The 19,809-nt window shown below is 39.0% G+C and overlaps 1 protein-coding gene across 2 annotated transcripts in view; it reads left to right on the top strand.

Annotated features, from left to right (window-relative positions):
• Window positions 1–19,809, top strand: part of LRMDA (leucine rich melanocyte differentiation associated) — a 1,204,472-nt gene that overhangs the window by 918,495 nt on the left and 266,168 nt on the right. For both annotated transcript variants that reach the window (XM_068982759.1, XM_068982760.1), the window contains exon 6: window positions 16,361–16,445. In XM_068982759.1, coding sequence (XP_068838860.1) covers window positions 16,361–16,445 — 85 coding nt within the window. The remainder of the gene's footprint in view (window positions 1–16,360; window positions 16,446–19,809) is intronic.

The following is a 19,809-nucleotide window of genomic DNA, read 5'->3' as shown; positions in this document are numbered from 1 at the left end:
AGTGTCCTCCGCTAAGACAGCAACGAGCCTGAATTCTTTGGTGCGTTCAGGGCAAGCACCCTCAACACAAACTTTAGAAAGAGCTAACAAGAGGGCTGAGTGATAGACTAACAGGAAAATGCCTTTGGAAAAATAAGAAAGATAATAAGAATTTACTTCCCAGACATCTGAGATTAATGTAGTTTAGGATAGAGACTTTTTAGAATGTCATTCCTGGAGTACTTCTCTGTACTACTCTTTGAAACTGGTCACCTGTTCTTTTGTGGTGTGATCTGTTCTACATGGGGACAAAAATGGAAATAATGTCTCATCCCAGTGACCAGGGCCGATAGCTACTTGATGCATACTAACTAGAAATTAAATCTGTAATTCCTGACTTATATAGGAAATATTAGACTGATTTTATCCTCCTGACATGCAAATGTGTAAGGAGATGGGGGTGGAGGAGGGCTGTCCTTATTCCAAAGGTCCATGCTCATTCTCAGTCTGTGCCTTTGGTCTCCTTTTTCCGTGTTGCACTATGACCCCAGCAGCTGTCTCTGGCCCTTTCTACATGCTGTTTAGATTACCGTAGCTTTTTAAAATCTTCTGTCGGATACCAGACTTCTTTAAAACTATATATATATAAGCTCTTTGGTGCCAGTTGAAAGCCTGAAAAGTTTAAAATATGTGATATCTAAAAGACCTTATGGGGAGAATTTTCTGGAATTTTCTGGAGGTCCTTTGTTGGTTGTGACTCAGAATTTCACTATGGATAGTGGGTTCAGTTTTGCTCAAAGATGGTGATGTCTTGAGTATGTAGTGAGGGGCTACAAAATATTGATGTAGGAAGTCGTCTGCTTTTGAAGGAGAATTTGCTCTTTGGGCCTATATGGTGTCCATTACACTGTATTCTTGAACAGGTTTCTCTTTGAGGAACCTACCCTTAATCTGTGGTGCTCTGTGTGGGCCAGTTACTGCCCCAGCGCTCAAATTGGACTGAGATCCAGGTTCGGTTGAGTAGTGTTCCTTTTTCTCTGGCCACAGAGGTTCATTCAGGGATAAGCGTGTAACCCAACAAGGCCATGGATTCCCGGATTTTGCTTGAACTTTGAGGCAGCAGAATTTCTCTCTGTTGTCTTTGAAGATGGTCTCATGTAAATCTGAAGCACCTGGTAAGTCACCATGTGGAGAAACTGAAGCTGGCATGGAGGAGAACAAAGCTAAGAGATAGGAAACCCCAGTGATAGGTTTGAGTGCCTGGCTCCAACCATGTGTGATACTATGGACCTTTGCACTGTGTGATAAAGTCTCTCTTCCCCATTTATTTCCTGAAGAACTTTGAGTTGGATTGTTTCATTTAGGGTCAAAAAGGTAATCTTTTCTTTCCGAACTGTTCAACAAGGGAGATTCTGTAACCTACTGTGGAAATTTGTAGTCCGTTGCCCTAACATAGTCATATAAACCAAGAATTCTTAATTATATATGACTGTAATCTCATTTTCTGACAGTCTCTCTGTAGTGTGAATAACAAACTACTCTCTCAACCACAAAAATCCAAAGACAAAAACCTCTTTATAAAGACATCTTCATAAGCTTGAATATTGGTTTTCAATTGTTCCTTCAGTCTTCACACTAAATATGTTCTTTATTATGCAACTTCAAAGCTAGTGACTTCTGGATATGTACAGCAAGTGTAAACCCTGCTGAGCCATGATTCAATATGAGAATTTGTTATCTGACCATCTCCAAAGACTTTCTTAAAGATTTTATTCTGAGTCAGTCCTGTCCTCTGGTCCAATAAGACCTGGATAGATGGTGAGGAATCATAGATGGTGAGGAATCTGGTGAATGAGTTTTATGGAAGGTCCTGCTGATTTCTTCTATTAAGACCCCTTTAATAGATAGGGACTAGTAACTATGACTGGAGAAAATTCCAGTAGCATTGGGTAATGTAAACACAGGTTCTCTGCAGAGAAGAACCTGCACTTTGACTCTACATCAGAGAACATGGAGCTGCTTCCTTCTCACCTCCCTTTCTGGAGCCTAAAGCTCTGCTTCCTGCCCCAAGATGGAACAGGCTGTAGTCAGCACCCACACTGCTCACATTCCCTTCTCATTGTTCCGTCTCCCCACAGGTACACCTGAATGTTTAGGTGACTTTGCTCCAGTTACGATGTAAGAAAATAGATAATATCTAAGTCACTTGGCCTGGTGATATAAATATGTTGAGAGTTGGGGGACCCAGTGTGCAGCTTTTCTAACTCATCCCAGCACTGCAGTCAAACAAATCAATTCAGCCTTCAGAGGGGCATCCATTGCCTTGTTATTACGTTTGTGTAAAGTCTTGGGGTCTTTGATCAAAGAATGGCATTTCAGGCCAGGCCCTAATCCTCACCGCCTTAAGGTGTTTAAATGAGTTAAAAAAAAAAAAAAGTTGATAACAGCTGGGACTTAAATTTGCCTTTGCCCAGCTTTTGTTTTGAAAGGGCTTCCATTATCCGTGGCTTCCCTTTTCCAAGTAAAGATGGATCGTTGGGTAAACCAAAAAGGGAAAGAGGATCTGGGAGGAAATGGGCGGAGACTCTGAATTAATCTTCTGAGGAAGAATGTTTGATCAGCGGGGAGGAGAGAATGGAAAGCTCTGATGCTGACAGCAGGCACCTTTCTGACTAGGGTGTGATTGGCACCTTTGAAGCTTCAGTCGGGAGCCAGTGTCCAGTGGGTCAGGGCTTCCTCTGTCTGTGGGTGGTGGTGTTAATAATGTGGCAACTGGAAGGATTAATTGCAGACAAGCAGCAGGATTACGAGGAGGGCTCCTCAGCTCTAAAAGGAACAGTTCGAGGAAAGCCTCTGATCTGTCAGCCTTAGAGGAAATTAGTGGGAACAGACTAGAGAAGGCTGGAAAAAAAAAGGCATTTAGGATATTAAAGCGAAATGGGAAGGAGGATATTGAAATAGGGCGAAGAGGGTGAGGGGCACTGATCTCAAAAGGCAGCGTCCACCTCTTCCTAGTAGGAATTTCCGTGATTTGTCCAGATTTGACACACGCCTTCTCTTTACGGCCCAGTAGAGTGGACCATTGTATATGGGTTGCAACAGGTTAGGGAAGGGTTACAGTGTAATCATGGCTCACCCAAGTTTGCTCTCCACCACCTGGCAGCTTCAGAATGTCCTGAAACGAAGGCTCCCTGTATAGTCTTAAAACAAGTCAGAGCATTAGTGACACCCTATCTGCATTAGCTATCTATTGTATATTTTACTTCTTACCCTTCTGGTTCAAGTCGGGATGTTGCCAATAAATCCTGTGTTACCATTAAAGAGGCCATTCATCACGCTCCCTAATGTGATTAATCAAGATACACCACAGTACCCTTAAAATGAGATCATTTTGATAAATCATGTATGACATGAAAAGACTTTATTCCTTTTAAGTGCAATTTAGACAGTAATTTTTTTCCTCATTTATGATTCATGGGAGAAACATGGATAAAATTCCCTTGCACAGTTACACCTTATCTACAGCAATAACTCAAAACTGCTTTTAGATGAAAATTCAGGGCCTTATTCACCAAAGCTGAATGCCAGCTCATTATTTTCTGGCGTTCAGTAGTCCAAAAATAATGTCCACACATTAAGCAGCATTCTCAAAAAGCTGGAATTGGCCAAGCACCAGGCACATCAATTGTACTCCATCATCCTTAATAAGGAAGAAATATCAGATGTCCTCTTGGAGTTTTATTGAATCAGTAATGCTCAGCCTTCACCTTCCCAATTTAGAATGATTTGGAAACAAAAATGGTAGTAACAAAAAAGTATGGGAATTTCAGCTGTTTTACATGACTCTTCTCTCCTGTTGCCTAAAGCTCAAAGGAGGTATTTTTCTCTCTTCCCATGTGGTTCATGCTTTTTTCTCCATTCGCTTTTTCTTATTTCTCAAATGAAACTCCCATTCTTTTCTGTCTGAGTTTTATTTTAAGCTGCCCTATCTGTGATGTGGGCTTCCCCCTCACAGCTGTCACAATAATTTGGGAAGCCATTTTCATAACCTCCAATAGAAAAATAATTTGAAAATGTGCCTTCTGGTGAGATCCATCAAGTTTAAGATCACATTTTTGGTTTAAAGTCAGACACTGATGCTATTCATTAAACTGAAAAATGACTTGTTTTCCACTAATATTGAAATAAACTCTGGATGAATGTTAAGTCATGCTGGCACGCGCTTAGATAGAAAGCAAAAGGAAACACAGATATATTTAATTTGGACATGCAGAGTCAACAGAGTTTTAGGTCTTTTTGGAGACAGGGAACCAGGAAGACTGGCCGAAACAAATGTGAACAATTAGAAGTTCCTTTGCCTCTTTCACAGGATGAGAGCATTTAAAGAAGGGTTCGGTATTTCTGTGTTTTTTCATACCCCCTTACCTATGAATAAGGGCATGTAATTTATTTCCCTGCTGTTCTTAGGGGTTTATTTTGGGCAGTGGATCAAAACCCTGTGTTTGACTGTGCTTAAGTAACCCAAGAGCGCTCGTATCCTGTTTTTATCCATACAACACAATGACTGCAAGAAAACTGAAGTTTACTTGAGATATCACATTCATGCTGGTGTCCCTGTGCCGTAATCAAGTAGAAAGTGACATGAAAGATTCCGTGTGTATTACTCACATTTAAATAAAATTTCCCATGTTTTTATTTCTTTTCCAATATGAAGAGCGAATTAAGAATATAAGACCATTAAGGCTATACTTACCTTCTTTAGGTTTCCGTTTCACATTTATGACTTTCTATTTTTTGCTCAAAAAGATCAGTAAATTTAAAAAATATGCATGTATCTCATTAAAAAGTTTCCTGGTTCTAGCAACACTCAGCAAATCTCCAAAGAATGCAAGTTTAGAACATAAATATTTTAAGGCCCCAATAAAATTGGCAGTGAACATTTTTTCCCCTTAATACCATGTTCATTTCATTCCAATTTACTACCATGAGTTTACTTTCCAAAGCGACTTTTAATACAATACACAATTATTTCATATGGGGTTGGATAGGTCACCTCATTAAGCCTGCCAAGATCAGGCCTCTAGTGATCCCCACGAATATCCTCGCATTTATTCCTAATTAAAATGGCCCTTCTAAATTGTCTCAAGTTTATCAGTACAAATAACAAGCTAAGGGAAATAACCACCAATGAGAAGCTGGCGAGGCAAGGTGACCTGATCACAGACCTGAGGCTGGGCCAACGGTGGCGTCTGCAGTGGTGCCCTGCCACCTGTTGGCTTTGCTTACACATAACAGGGTATTGATGTCCCTCACAGCAGTGTAGTAACCTTCTCTGACCCCTGTCCCAGTTCATCACCCCCCAGAGAAAAGAAGGGGCCATTCGAGAATTCCAGGCCTCTTGATTTCCCCCATCATTCATTTCCTTGGCCACATGTTTCTTCTGTTAATACTAAAAATTTATGGCCAAGCACATTAAGGGCAGCACAAGTCCCTTCCTTCTTCTGGATTATTTCAGAGTTTCCTGTCAATAAGGAAATCCAAGAAGATGTATCCTCAGTGGATTGTATGTGACAGTGTCTGCTTCTATCTCAGGAATCTGAGGCGTGATGGATACACTGTCAGTTTTGAGGGATGGTGTTTTCTCCATATTTCCATTATGAACCAGGCTGTCGTCTCCTAATAAATTTCTTGCATTGGTATAAATTTATTTTTACAAGCAGAGGGTCTGATGTATTTGGGAAAGGCACTGACAGCAGAACTGGCCCAGCTAGACAGACCTGGCTCCACCTCATTTTGGAAAACTACTTTAGTTCCAAGGACAGAACTTGACCTGCAGCCCTTGAGAATTTAAAAAAAAAAAAAGCTCTCTGAGAGGAAGAGAGACACATGAGGCAAGTTCCTTCTTTTAAGCCAAAATAAATCAACCTTGTTGGAATACCATGACATAATATTATTTCTAAGACAGCCTTGCAAAGCCAGATGAGAAATGCCATATTTTGTTATTTACTAAAGACGGGCCATCACAGTAATGCAGGGAAGCTATGGATGAATCCAGATTGTAACTAGCTAAAGATCTCATGACTTTAGTCCACAGAAGGAATCTCGGGAGTGCCTTTCTGTTTGACAAGTAAGGGGGAGAGTCCATTCATGTACAGATAATTGATTACATATTGTGTGTATGTCCCTGTTGCAGCTACTACGAAGGGTAGGAGAAGCCATAAGACCTTTGCCCTACCTTTCAAGACACTTAAATCTAGTTGAAGAAGTAAGATGTTATACAAAATTAAAGTAAAAATAAGTATAGTTGATATTTAATGAGCAATGCTAAGATCTTTATTTCTTACATTACTGTTTGCCTTTAATGTGAAGAAAGGTCATATAGTGTCATGATTAAGGCAGTAATGACTGCTGCCTGGTTTTGTGGCCCAGCTTTGTTACATACTAGTAATCCAAGAACCTATTTAATTTCCTTGGGCCTCAGTTTTCCTCATCTGTAAAATAGGAATGGGATTTAGAACTGCCTCATGGAACTGTTGTAAAGACTGAATAAATTAATACGCGGAATGTGTTTAGCATAGTTTCAGACACAAAGTAAGCACAAGTAAGTGTTATCAATTTTTAACTATCATCATCATTATAATGACTCTTTTTGTCATTATCATTTTACAGTGAAGGAAAGTATAGCTTTAAAGAGTTTATTGTCCAAGGTCATACAGAGGATGGTGTGTGGATCGAAGTCTTAGTCAGTAAGGCATCAGAGCACAGGAAAATGAGAAGTAGAGGATATCCAAATTGTAAATAAGTTGACAGAATCTTTGAAGCTTAATTAGTTTTTTCTTACTATCCTTTTAGCACCAAACATACCTTAGATGTTATATAATAAATGTTTTATATATATATATATAGAGAGAGTGGTATGCTGGGAATGTTTAACAAGCAGGTCTTTGGAAAAAAATTATGCATATATACATGTACATAGCTTTTTGTAATTTGATGTATATAAAGGTTGAGTAGTACACAGCTTGCAAATAAAATTAAATATATAATCCTTTTGGTTATAAATTCTAGTCATCTAATGCAGTCTTACCAAATATTTTTGGTTATTTTGGCCAAACTTTCATATCTGTTGCCAACATAAGGTTGCAGTTGATGAATAAGTATAGATCTGACATGAGCATCAATGATACTCTTTTCTTACTATGTCAGAACTTCACTCTTTTGTGAATGGCATGAGCAACTTCTTTACTGCGTCAGATAATAGTTTTTGAATATTTGAAAAATATTTCCTCAACTTTTGGTGCTATTCACAATGTAATGGCTATAGACACAACATAACCTTTAAGTTTAATCTGAATAATTCACATTTTCCCATCATTTTCTTAAGTTTAAAAAATCAATAAGATAATTAATCATTAATTTGTAGCATTTGCCAATTTCTGCTGTAAATACTTCCATCATGGCTGATGTCAGGCTACCAAAGCCACATCACTGAAGAGTTGGGAAGAGCTATGAAGTGCTATATATTATATAGTATTTCTGCTATGTTAATATAATAAACATGAATAATTTCCAGAGCATAAGTAGTAGTAAAGTTTATAAAACAGAAAGTGCTGAGTTTGGATAAATATTTCCTTTACTTTTAATATTATTTATCCAATCACAAGTATATATAATTGAATTTTAAATAACAACCGTGTTTATCAACTTAAATATGGCATTCCTGAAAAGTTGACCATTGGCTTTTGTGAGCTGGTACAGGTTGACCATAGATACCATTCAATCCCTGGGTTGGGGGATCCTCTGGAGGAGGACATGGCAACCCACTCCAGTATCCTTGCCTGGAGAGTCCCATGAACAGAGGAGCCTGGTCAGCTGAGGTCCATAGGGTTGTAAAGAGTCGGACATGACTGAAGTGACTTAGCACTAGCACTAGAAATGTACTGCTTATCTTAGTATATGTACTAAACCCAAGAAGGTTTTCTTCTCTAAGTACCTTTAAACATCAAATTCATTGCAGAATGGTTGGGATTCAGGCTGTGAAATCAAGCTGTGTTAGTTGGAATTCTAAATTCTCCATATACTAGCTGAATGCTCTCAGGCAAGTTGTTTAATCTCTCTAAATCCCAACTGTCTTACTTATAAAATGATAGTAATAATGATATTTCTATCTTAAGGTTGTTGAGATAGTTAAATGAAAGAGTGTGCTTAAAATGACTCCATATAAAGAGTGCTCAAGAAATGTGACAGGTATACATAATCATATATAGACCCTCATTACGTAGGGGTTGTAATATATTACATTCTGTTTGAACATATGACACAAACTAAATCCTCTGCAAGGATTAATGATTAGCAGCAAAGTATTAACTTGTACTCTATCATATTTCTGTGGGCAAAGATGACTGTTTCTTTAAAGATAGGATGTTCTACCTTAATAATTACCCAAAGTATTAGTAAATTCTCTCTCACTTGATAATCCTTTCTTAATGCTTGGAGAGGTTGGTTTGTTAGGAGCTGCAAGGCATTCACTATTAACACAGATCTTGGTCCCTGCACCCAGGAATTTGACAGTCCTGCAAAAGAGGCCAGACAAGAGCGCCACTGACAGTAGCAGGAGGCAAGGTGAAGCAATGGCCAGGAGAGGAGCATCGCAAAGACCTGGGGTCTCTGCTGCCGGGAAGGTGTGGAACTGGCGAAACTCCTTGGAGTCTGAGAATCAGGCTGACTTGGTTTTTAATCCCACTGTAGATTTTAGAACTGTATGGCCTTGGGCATGTGACTTATGCTTTCTGGGTCTCAGTTTTCTCTTTTTGCGGATGAGAGTAGTAATAGGATATACGCATACAGTGGGAAACCATTAGACTCAGAAAGCATTTAGGAAACATTTGTTCCTATCCCACTCCATGCGCCCTTTCTTTTCTGCCCCCTTCTCATTCCTCCTTAACTCCTGTGCCCCCTCCTTCTGTCACGTCTCCTTGTCCTCTGATGGGAGGGATTGGAAAGATCAATTCAGTTCAGTCCAGTCACCCAGTCGTGTCTGACTCTTTGTGACCCCATGGACTGCAGCACACCAGGCTTCCCTGTCCATCACCAACTCCCAGAGCTTGCTCAAACTCATGTCCATTGAGTCGGTGATGCCATCCAACCACCTCATCCTCTGTTGTCCCCTTTTCCTCCTGTCTTCAATCTTTCCCAGCATCAGAGTCTTTTCTAGTGAGTCAGTTCTTCGCATCAGGTGGCCACAGTATTGGAGTTTCAGCTTCAGCATCTGTCCTTCCATTGAATATTCAGGACTGATTTCCTTTCGGATGGACTGGTTGGATCTCCTAGAAGTCCAAGGGACACTGAAGGGTCTTCTCCAACACTGCAGTTCAAAAGCATCAATTCTTCAGTGCTCATTTTTCTTTATAGTCCAATTCTCACATCCATACATGACTATTGGAAAAACCATAGCTTTGACTAGATGGACCTTTGTTGGCAAAGTAATGTCTTTGCTTTTTAATATGCTGTTTAGATTGGTCATAGCTTTTCTTCCAAGGAACAAGCGTCTTTTAATTTTGTGCCTTCAGTCACCATATGCAGTGATTTTGGAGCCCCCCAAAATGAAGTCTGTCACTGTTTCCATTGTTTCCCCATTTATTTGCCATGAGCTGATGCGACTAGTTGCCCTGATCTTAGTTTTCTGAATGTTGAGTTTTAAGCCAACTTTTTCACTCTCTCCTTTCGCGTTCATCAAGAGGCTCTTTAGTTCTTCTTTGCCTGCTGCCATAAGGGTCGTGTCATCTGCATATCTGAGGTTATTGATAGTATTCCCGGCAATCTTGATTCCAGCTTTTACTTCATCCAGTCCAGTGTTTCTCATGATGTACTCTGCATATAAGTTAAATAGGTAGGGTGACAATATACAATCTTGACATACTGCTTTCCTGATTTGGAACCAGTCTTTTGTTCCATGTCCAGTTCTAACTGTTGCTTCTTGACCTGCATACAGATTTCTCAGGGGATACTTGATGAAAAGTGTGTTGTTTCACATTAGCCCTGGTAGGATTTTAATTTTTAAATATTTTAAACCACCAAAAGCAATGGCACAATTAAATAAAGTTTAAAAATCAAATCATTGCAAACCACATTGTTCACAAAAATCTTTCCATCTTTGCCTATTAACTTTTACCCTTTTACCCCTTGCACATATTATGTTAAAAATAGCAACAGATATATCAATACTATTCTTATATTTACTGTGTTCACTTAATATTGTATAATAAAAATTTAGCATATTTAGTTTATATTTGGTTACTGTAAATAATTATGATTATTTCCATAATGTTCAGTATTTAGATGGTTTTTTTTATTATATAAATGTCTGCTAAAATATTTTGGAAACCACTACTCTCGATGACTGAAAAGGTCTTTTACAGCTCTTTCATTCTATGACTTGATTATTTGTGTAAAGGTCCAAAAAATGCCCAATCTATAGTCCTTCTTTCCTTTTTTCTCCCATAAGCATTTCAGAACTGCAGCTCTGTGCCTAATGACCTTTTAGGCACTGGCAGAACTAGAGCCCCTTTAGATCAGATAAAAACAATGGCAAACTCAGAGGTGGTTTTGCCTGCGAAGGGCTTCCTGATTCGAGAGAGCCTTTGGTGCAGCCCTCCACCCAACCCGCCCCTTCAGACTTCTACTCTGAATTACGCCCCCACCACACCATTCAGTCAGCTGAATGCCTGGCTCTTGATCTGACTCTGCCTTTTGCCCAGTTGTATCCTTTCTTGGTCCTTTGGTTCCTGATTCACCCTCATCCCTTTTTACCCTTTAATTTTCTCTCATTTTTGTTGCCTTCTGTCTCTGGACAGGAATACAGTCATTCCTATTCCTCCACCTTCCCAACACATTGCGTCTATGGTGGAGGCTTCCTGTCTTCACACTGGAAGGCGTGGCACCTCTCCCTGTGAGCAGGTCGGAAGACTCCAACTTTAGGCTGGTTCTGTGGCTTTTAATCCTTGAGATGCTGTCAAGTCTTTACCTCTGCTTCTGGCAACGTGGCTCATGCTTTTGTGTTGAATTATAATCATGGTATATAGTTTTCTCTTTGACATTAAAATGTTTTATTCATTCAAGCATTACGCATTGACATCTTTCTGTATTTCTGGCAGCATGTTGGGTACCGGGGTTAATAGTATAGTTAATCTCAGAAATTTAATAGAGTTACTCTTGAAAGCTCTCTGTTAGTATGAAGAAGAAACAAGCAAGAATGTAATTACTGATCCATGTGTTCAACTGTCATCATAGAGGTTAGGGTCAAAGTTCTGGATGATGCAAAATATGGAGAATCAGGCTATGAGTTGGTGACTCTTACTAACCAGCATTAATCATGATTCTTTTTTTTTTTTTTTTTGATGAGTTGTGAATGCAACTAAGGTCCTGATTTTATTTTTCTTGGTATTCTCTGCAAAGGGCCTGGCATATAGTAGGTGGTTATTAAATCCTTGATAACTAAATGAGTGACGCTTTTTCTTATGAGAGAAAATAAATGTTTTTAGAAGAGTCAGCTTTATACCACAGTTTCAGGGAATGAATTGTGATGAAAAGCGAAGATTGCTTTTACTTGAAAGAGGCTGACAAATTTCCCAGACCTGGGATCACTTTATGCAGTGTATGATTTAAGGGTGAGTGAGCATGCCAGAGTGCTCCACTTGAGCTGAGTGATGGGGAATGAGTTGTGGAGCTCTGGTCTTAGATGGTATTTTGTGAAAAATAGTTGGAGATTTATGGCTATTAAACAACTTTGTAGCTGCCCCCTTCTTGTTTTGAAGCCTGCCAAATATCTCCTCCTGTGGTCTGTATCATGTTCCTTCCGGGCATCCGTGATATTCAGACATATCCACTGGAATGCAGGTTTCCGTGGAATGCACCCAATGGGAGGGGGCTTGAATTGTACAGTTCATCAGAAGACATTTGTTTTCTGGAACCGCGGAATGAAATTCTCACTTTGCAAGTCTCTTTTACTGTATTTCGCTGAATCTTTTCCAGTGAGGTTGCCAAAGTTCTACCTTCCTTTCTGCATGATGGAAATTGCAGAGCACAGTATATTAGTGACCATTATCATTATTGATGTGAGTTTAAAAAATTATTAGTAACTCTCCAATTGTGAGTAGGAGACAAGGACAAAAACCTACATATGCTTTGGCCAATCTTAAGTAGAAAGACTTACCAGGTAGAATAAGCATTTTAAGCCTTGGCATGAAGTGGGGAATTTATATTTATTGCTATTTATCACCTTTTTCTATTCTGTCGTTACATTCAGTAACTTAAGAATTAGAACTGGGATATTTCACCAGAAAAAGCCAACCAGAGATGGCCTTAATTCATTTTGTGCAAGTACTAGAAAACTGTTAGAGATAGTGTCCTCTAATTATGGGTTTTCAACATCAGATGTATGGATTAGGTAGAAATAGGAGCCTGTTTTTTCAATTTTCATGTTTAATTTTGAGAAATTCAAAAAATGTAGAAAAGTTTTACAAATAACAAGCATGCTTAGTTACCCTACAGGATTTGTATTTTCTAATATGTTGTTATTTTCTTTTCAAGTGTTATGTTTCAATAAAAGAAATAAACCTTTTGTGTAAAATTTCAGCTCCCCACTTTCCATTAGCCCAGTTCTGTTACTCTGCTCTCTGGTAGGGGCAACCATTTTCATGAGTTTAATATTTAAATTTTATATTTTTTAAATCTTTCCATGTACACATGAGATCAAAGAACTGCATATTTACATAAACAGTATCAAACTGCATTCACCATTTGCGACTTGCATTTTCAGTTTGCATTAAATTTTTAGACCTATTCAAATTGAGATCTATAAATCAGCTTTATTGCTCTTAAGTGCTAAATATTATTCTGTCATATGAATATACAACATTTTATTTATCCATTTTCCTCATTGATAGACATTTGAATTATTTCCCATTTGTTCTGTTGTAAATAATGCTGCAATAAACATTGTTTTATGTTCTACCTTACAGACCTGAGTAAAATTTTCCATAGTGTATATACTTTAAAGGGAATTGCAGTACCAATTTTCAGTTTTATTAGATATTGCTAAATTACTCTCCTGAGTGGTTGAACCAATGTACATTCCCACTGGCAAAAGATGAGAGGTTAGGAGTTTTGTTGCCCTTGGTTCTCTATGGCACTCTTTATTATGAAACTTAAAAGTTTGCCAACTATGATGAACAAAAAAATTGTACTTTGTTTTAATCTGAGATGCTCTTAAGGCTAGTGAATTTGACCATCTTCTCTTTTATTTATTGGCCACTCAGGTTTTCTCTTCTTTGAATTGTCTTTTTTTTTTTTTGTCCATTTTTATTACATTTTTATTTATTAAGAGACAGATATTCTGAATGCTAATATTTTATTGTAGATGTTACAAAAATCCTCTAATAGGGAGATTCATAAAGTAAAATGTGAAAATGTAATTTTTTGCCATGGATGGTTAGAAAATTTGCCAAGTACTTAAAGATTTGAGAATCATTTGTAGTTCTGAGGAGTCTGATTTACCCCAATTTTCCTGATCCCATTTTAGGCATATCTGCTTTATCCACATAAAAGAAAACATTATTTTAAAAATGTCCACTAATGTTTCTATTATCTCATTCTTGATATACTATGAGTATATTGTTTCAGTTTAAAGGGTAGTTCTTTATTCAGGGACAGGTAATGTGCATATTTAAGACACTGTTTTATCCACTTCTTTCATAGGATTGTGCTTTTCTGAATCAAGCTTCTAAGCATAATTTTCAACATCACTATTAAAAAGATCACATGGACTTCATTTTGCTAAAAGTCAAGTCAAAGAACTGGTATTTAGAATCTTGGTTTGTAGCAGTTTTCCCAAACATCCAGCCACGAAAGTCTCACCAAAAGGCATAGTTTGCAAAATTGTTCTCTTCCTGGATTGTTTTCCATGACTTGAGTTTATAAATGGACACTGAGCAGAAAAGTAATTAAATGCTAGGCATAGAATGATGACTGCAAAACAGAACTAAAGCCGCACAATTTTTGCTTTGACTAAAACTGGAAATAAAACTTAAATCACTATTTTACTCTTGGTTACAAAACTTGAATGTTTTGCCCAGTCAGAGATATTTGCTGAAAGGTAGTTTCTTCTAGTAATTTTAGGAAAAGCTGTCATCAAATTGTCAACAGCCCAAATTGAGATTAAAAGTACCAAGAAACATCACAATATAGCAACCTAAAACTCATCCTGGATTTTCAGGCTTTTTTAGCAGTGAGATGGAGCAGAAACATTGACAGGGAGCGAAGCTCTGGCCTCTTGCAGAGGAAGAATAGTAGATCTGTGGAAGGACAACCCCCATTGCTCCTCCCCTGCCTCAAGCAGGAGCAGCACATGAATAGACGCCATGCTTAGAACATTATCTTTGTGTCTCATTGATCAAATAGGGAAGCCCTATTGAGCGCCGAAGAATTGATGCTTTTGAACTATGGTGTTGAAGAAGACTCTTGAGAGTCCCTTGGACTACAAGGAGATCCAACCAGTCCATTCTGAAGGAGATCAGCCCTGGGATTTCTTTGGAAGGAATGATGCTAACGCTGAAACTCCAGTACTTTGGCCACCTCATGAGAAATGAGTTGACTCATTGGAAAAGACTCTGCTGCTGGGAGGGATTGGGGGCAGGAGGAGAAGGGGACGACAGAGGATGAGATGGCTGGATGGCATCACTGACTTGATGGACGTGAGTCTGAGTGAACTCCAAAGTGATGGACAGGGAGGCCTGGCGTGCTGCGATTCATGGGGTCGCAAAGAGTCGGACACGACTGAGCAACTGAACTGAACTGAACTGAACTGATTGATCAAACAGGGATTACAGGAGACCTTGAATGCCAAATGGAGAAGCACCTGGTGATTCTAGTGTTTGAATTTTAATCTAATTGCTGATTGTTTTATATGATTACAGCATTTGAAAAAGTCTTTAGGTACTTTTTCAAAGGTTTTTCTTAGTGACTGAACTTTGATCTTTCTGAACCCAATACCCTTGGATCAACCTTTAAACACAGTATATTTCTCTTGCTGCTGGAGTTAAGTAATGCTACCCAAAATCTGTCTCTACCTTAGGGACATAGCTTCTGCTTTTGCACCATTCAGAACTCTTTCTCTAAGTCTCCACTGAAAGCCGCTTAATCAAACATCTCAAATGTCAGAAACAGAGTTTAAAGGGTTTTTCTAGCAAGTAGGTCTAATCTCCTACTTAGTTTTGATTCCTATAATGTCTATAATCTCTTTGGAGAAAAGGCCTGCTCCTACTAGGGCAAATATATCCATAGAATGCATTTCCTTTTCCAGAAAGAAAAATGTAGCATTAATGAAATTTACTTTTTCATGAAGCTTGGAAAGGTTGTAAGCTTAGGATTTTGATCCTAGCAGGTGTTCTTTTTAGGATATTAAAAAAAAAAAAAGTAGTGTTTGATTCAGAAGTCTCAGTAAGAATTGCAGTAGTGATGCTTCATGTTCCACGCTACCTCACTCTGAATATGACATACTGGTCAGAAGCCCTGAGTGACACCTGGCTCTCCAGGTGTGGTCTTTCCTCACACCTTAGCCCCCATGGGTGTAGCACTAATTAGAGAAAGAGAGCAGCCTGGGTCACACCATATCAAGGTGGATGGTTAAATAACTTTGCATGTAGCAAAAAAAAAAGCATCTTCACAGATAGATTTCATATCATTTTCTCTCAGCCCTCCAAATGGCAAAGTTTTGTTGATAACCATTGTACTTCAAATTTCAGATGATTTTTTTAGTGCTTTCGTTAAATGTAGTCACAACCCCAGCTGCAAGGTCTTCGGTATCACGTATGCTTCTCTAGGGTCACTTCATGCTGCTTACGTCTTCACCTTTCCCCTGTCTCCATGCTGCACTGGGCCCAGTAAACCAGCCCTGTTTGTCCCATCCACCCTGCAGGCCGAGCTCAGCCTCTTCACTGGTTCTGTAGAAATCTATGTACAGTAAGCGTTTAATCTGTGGGAATTTTGGGTAGCAATCTATTGGGGAATAACTGTGACAGAAATCTAAGTCTGCATCATTTCCGGCCCTCAACATCTCTTTTCCTTCTCCTCCTCAAAATTCCACTCAATAAACAAACCATCCCCTGTCTCAGATCCCTTCCACTGGTACCAAGTCCCCTCAAAGCATTGTATTTGACCCAACACTTACCAAAATATTATCTCAACAGAGACAGCTCTTGCTTCCTAAGAGGAGCCTAGGTCCATAACATGTTCTCCCAACCCAGATCCCAAGGAGACAAGTTGGGTAAACAGAAGTGTTTAGTTTTTGGCGTTGCTCATGTTGATGTGCTTTTTTTTCACACAGGCCTCCAGTGACAGCGTTGTTGTCTCTCCTAAGAGCCGCTACACACCCCTGCCTTCTGCTTCCAGGGAACTCACCAGCCACCGAGGTAGGAACCCTGCTTTTTATTGCATATTGTGGCTGCAGGGAGAGATACCGGGCTGTGCGGAGCTCGGGGATCATTACTGCTGCCTTGGCACTTTGGATGGAACAAGTGCTTTTCAAGTCTGTGATGAGAAAACCATACCTGTCAAGCCTAGTAATTTTGACTCATATTAAATAGAATTTAGTGGCAGTCTACTGGGAAGGCAAATAGGTCTATGGTGGAATATAATTTTGTGATTTTTTTTTTCTTTAAGCAAAGAGATTATCACACTCAAAAGTTACAAAGGAGGTCATTACCTCCAGAGAAAGTGGTGGAGAGAAATTGGGAAACTCACTAATATTTGTAAAAGTGTCACTATTTGGGAGTATTATAGTTGAAATCTGTAATTTCAAAATGAGTGAACTCTACATTACAGCTAAAAGGATAGAATCAATATGCAGTTTTCCTTGAATCCTCTGATCCTTGAAATTTTAATTTGGCTTACCTAGCTCTTTCAAAGCCTTGAATTTCTATTGTCATCTCTAGAGTCTGCAAGGAATATAGTTTAAACATGCTTTATCTCCAACCTGGCTGTTTAAACCAAGGACCATGTGATCAGTTTTGTTGTAATTGGTTAGGACAGGAAGAGGCCATGTGATATAATATGTTTACCCCTTTTTATTCTAGTTATGACCACAGTCATATTTCATAGTTATGAATCTACCTTCCAAGGGTAAGTAAGAACAGGCTTAAGTTGAGGGCTCTACGTACTTTTAAACATTGCTTCCCCAAGCATGAAATTCCCCTGGAAATTCAAGGGACACTGAATAAGGGCTCTTCCAGCTTTGTCATCCAAGCTGCCTTGCAGGATGGGTGGATAGGAGCCAAGTCTGTAGAGATTATCAGAAAGTGATGGAACTGGCCCTCTAGGGAGACGTGGGGGCTTTGGGTAAATGATACACTAACATTCGGTAGGATTCCAGATATCTGTGACTTGGACTTGTGTTTTCTGTTTGATGTCTGGATTCAGTGGAGTTGGTTTAATTAATTAATTAACAATTAATATTAATTAACACATAATTAATATGCATTGGTTTAATTAGGATTCAGTTGTGATTCCATTCTGGATGTGTGCAATTTGTGAAAATCAATTTTGCTCAACGTCAAGTGGCAAAAATAGCTGCCAATGTGTTTTTGAGGGGCGTGAACAGATCTGAATATTCTTATGAAGGTTTTGAGTATATCCCTTTAGAGACTGTTTTTCACAGGGGTGGGGGGGATTCCTCTACACAAATTATTATACCCTGTCTAGAAGGAATAACAAATTAAGCCTTGCATCATAGTCTCATGGATTTATTTATTAGACTCTTGTATTGAATTGATTGAGTTTGTGTTGATTACATGAATAGAAACTGAAGTCTCAGAGCCCTCAAGTCTGCTTCAGTTCATCTGCCCATGAAATTGAGATTTTACAACAGGAGGACTTGATCAAATAAGTGATAGTCATTAGTAACAGAGCAAAGGTCATCTGTCATTGTAACAGTAAAATAAAAAATCTGAATGTTGAAGAAAAGGAATATAAAGCAATAAGTTTTGAAGATACTTGGATAATATTTGGAATACAGAAAAATGCCTAGTGTGGTCTGGGTTAAAATAGACACTCTTGAATGACATCAGAGTATAACACCAATGGAAAAACTGTTGCTTAATGGAAGCCAAGACAGATGTCTTGATTTTCCTGAGCAATTAATACACGTTTAATACATTTGTTGCCTAATCATTGCTAAGTACTTGGATGTTGAAAAAGCAAGTCAGCATCATGAAATGATGGCCAGGTCTTTGGACTTACGGTCATGAGGAGACCAGAAAGAGAGAACCAAAGATGCCCATTAGGCTGAATTACTATTGGGCTGATATGCGTAGGGAAAATATAAGACTAATATATTTCAGCTTGGGTTGAATCATGCAGTGACAAATGAGGAAAACAATAGTTTTCAGCGCCAGAATGAAACCACTTAATGACATCTTGTGGGTTTTTTTGTATTTAAGTTAAAGAAATTATTCTAAGTTTCTGATTCCTTAGATCACCAAACTCCTCGAGGGTCATTTGTTAATATTTCCATGGAAACGGCCTACAAACATTTATCCAGAGAGATACTTCCACGTTATAAAGGCAAATTACACCAGTTGTTTCCCAGGTGAAATCCTCCATGATGTCTGAACTCAGTCTGTACAGTCCTAAGTGGAAATTCTATTTGCAAATAATTTTTGATTCATCTGGTTCCCAATCTCTTTTCATTCCGCACCAGCGACTACACAAACTGGTAGGTAGTAGTTCATGTACAAATTGCTATTTTTCTATACATGCCATTTTCCCTGTGCTTGTCCTTTTATGTAACTTCCAATGTCGAGTTTGATAGGCCAGAGATCCATGTCCTAAGGACTGTAGATTCGAATGCAAGAGAAGTCTGAGCTCAGAATAATGATCAGGAGTCAGGGGACTCTATTTTTCCATCTATAATGTATAGATAATCCAAACCTCCTAGAGACAGTGATGCCCAGTGCTTTGTGCTTCCTCTGTGAGATGTTTAATTATTGTACCTTCATGAAATTTCTCCCCTTCTTTATCTCCTTTGTTGTTGTTCATTTGCTAAGTTGGGTCTGACTCTTTGCGACCCCATGGACTGTAGCACATCAGGCTCCTCTGTCCATGGGGATTTCCAGGCAAGAATGCTGGAGTGGGTTGCCATTTCCTTCTCCAGGGGAATATTCTGGACCAGGAAGTGAACCTGTGTCTCCTGCATCGGCTGACGGATTCTTTGCTACTGAGCCAGCTGGGAAGCCCTTATCTCTTTTGTGTAGTTGCTTATGTTCTACTTTATATAACACAGGTCAGGTCTGTGTATGTCTTGAACTTCTCATAAAGGCACAAGCTCCCTGAGGGGCAATATAGATTCTAACTCTTTTCTTTCACATCACTAACTCCTACTCAGGTATAAGCTGAAACACCACAGCTCCAAGGAAAGCTCCTCTGATCCCACTCTATCCATTTGCATTAGGTCAGTTTTCCCTTTTCAGGGGCTGTTTTCCTGGACGGCAGCTTTCGATGGAGATCGGGGTTGGGTGGAGGTTGGAGGTCCTGGTGTTTGTTTACGTACCACTGTATCTTCAGTGCCTGTCACAGGACCTCCTACTTAATCAGAGATTCATAAATATTTGTTCAGTAAATGATGAGTGATAGAAACCCAGGGTAAAGGCAGTAACTTTGGTACCTCTTGTTGTTATCTAAGTACCTGGTTGCACATATATTGCAAGGTAACTTGATTGCATCTGAGGAAGGAGACCCATCTGCCTTTGGGGGTGAGCACATACTGAAGGGAGAGGCCAG

This window comes from Capricornis sumatraensis, chromosome 10 (assembly GCF_032405125.1).
Source record: "Capricornis sumatraensis isolate serow.1 chromosome 10, serow.2, whole genome shotgun sequence".
In the NCBI taxonomy this organism is placed as follows: Eukaryota; Metazoa; Chordata; class Mammalia; order Artiodactyla; family Bovidae; genus Capricornis; species Capricornis sumatraensis.
This window is presented reverse-complemented; position numbering and strand designations above follow the sequence as displayed.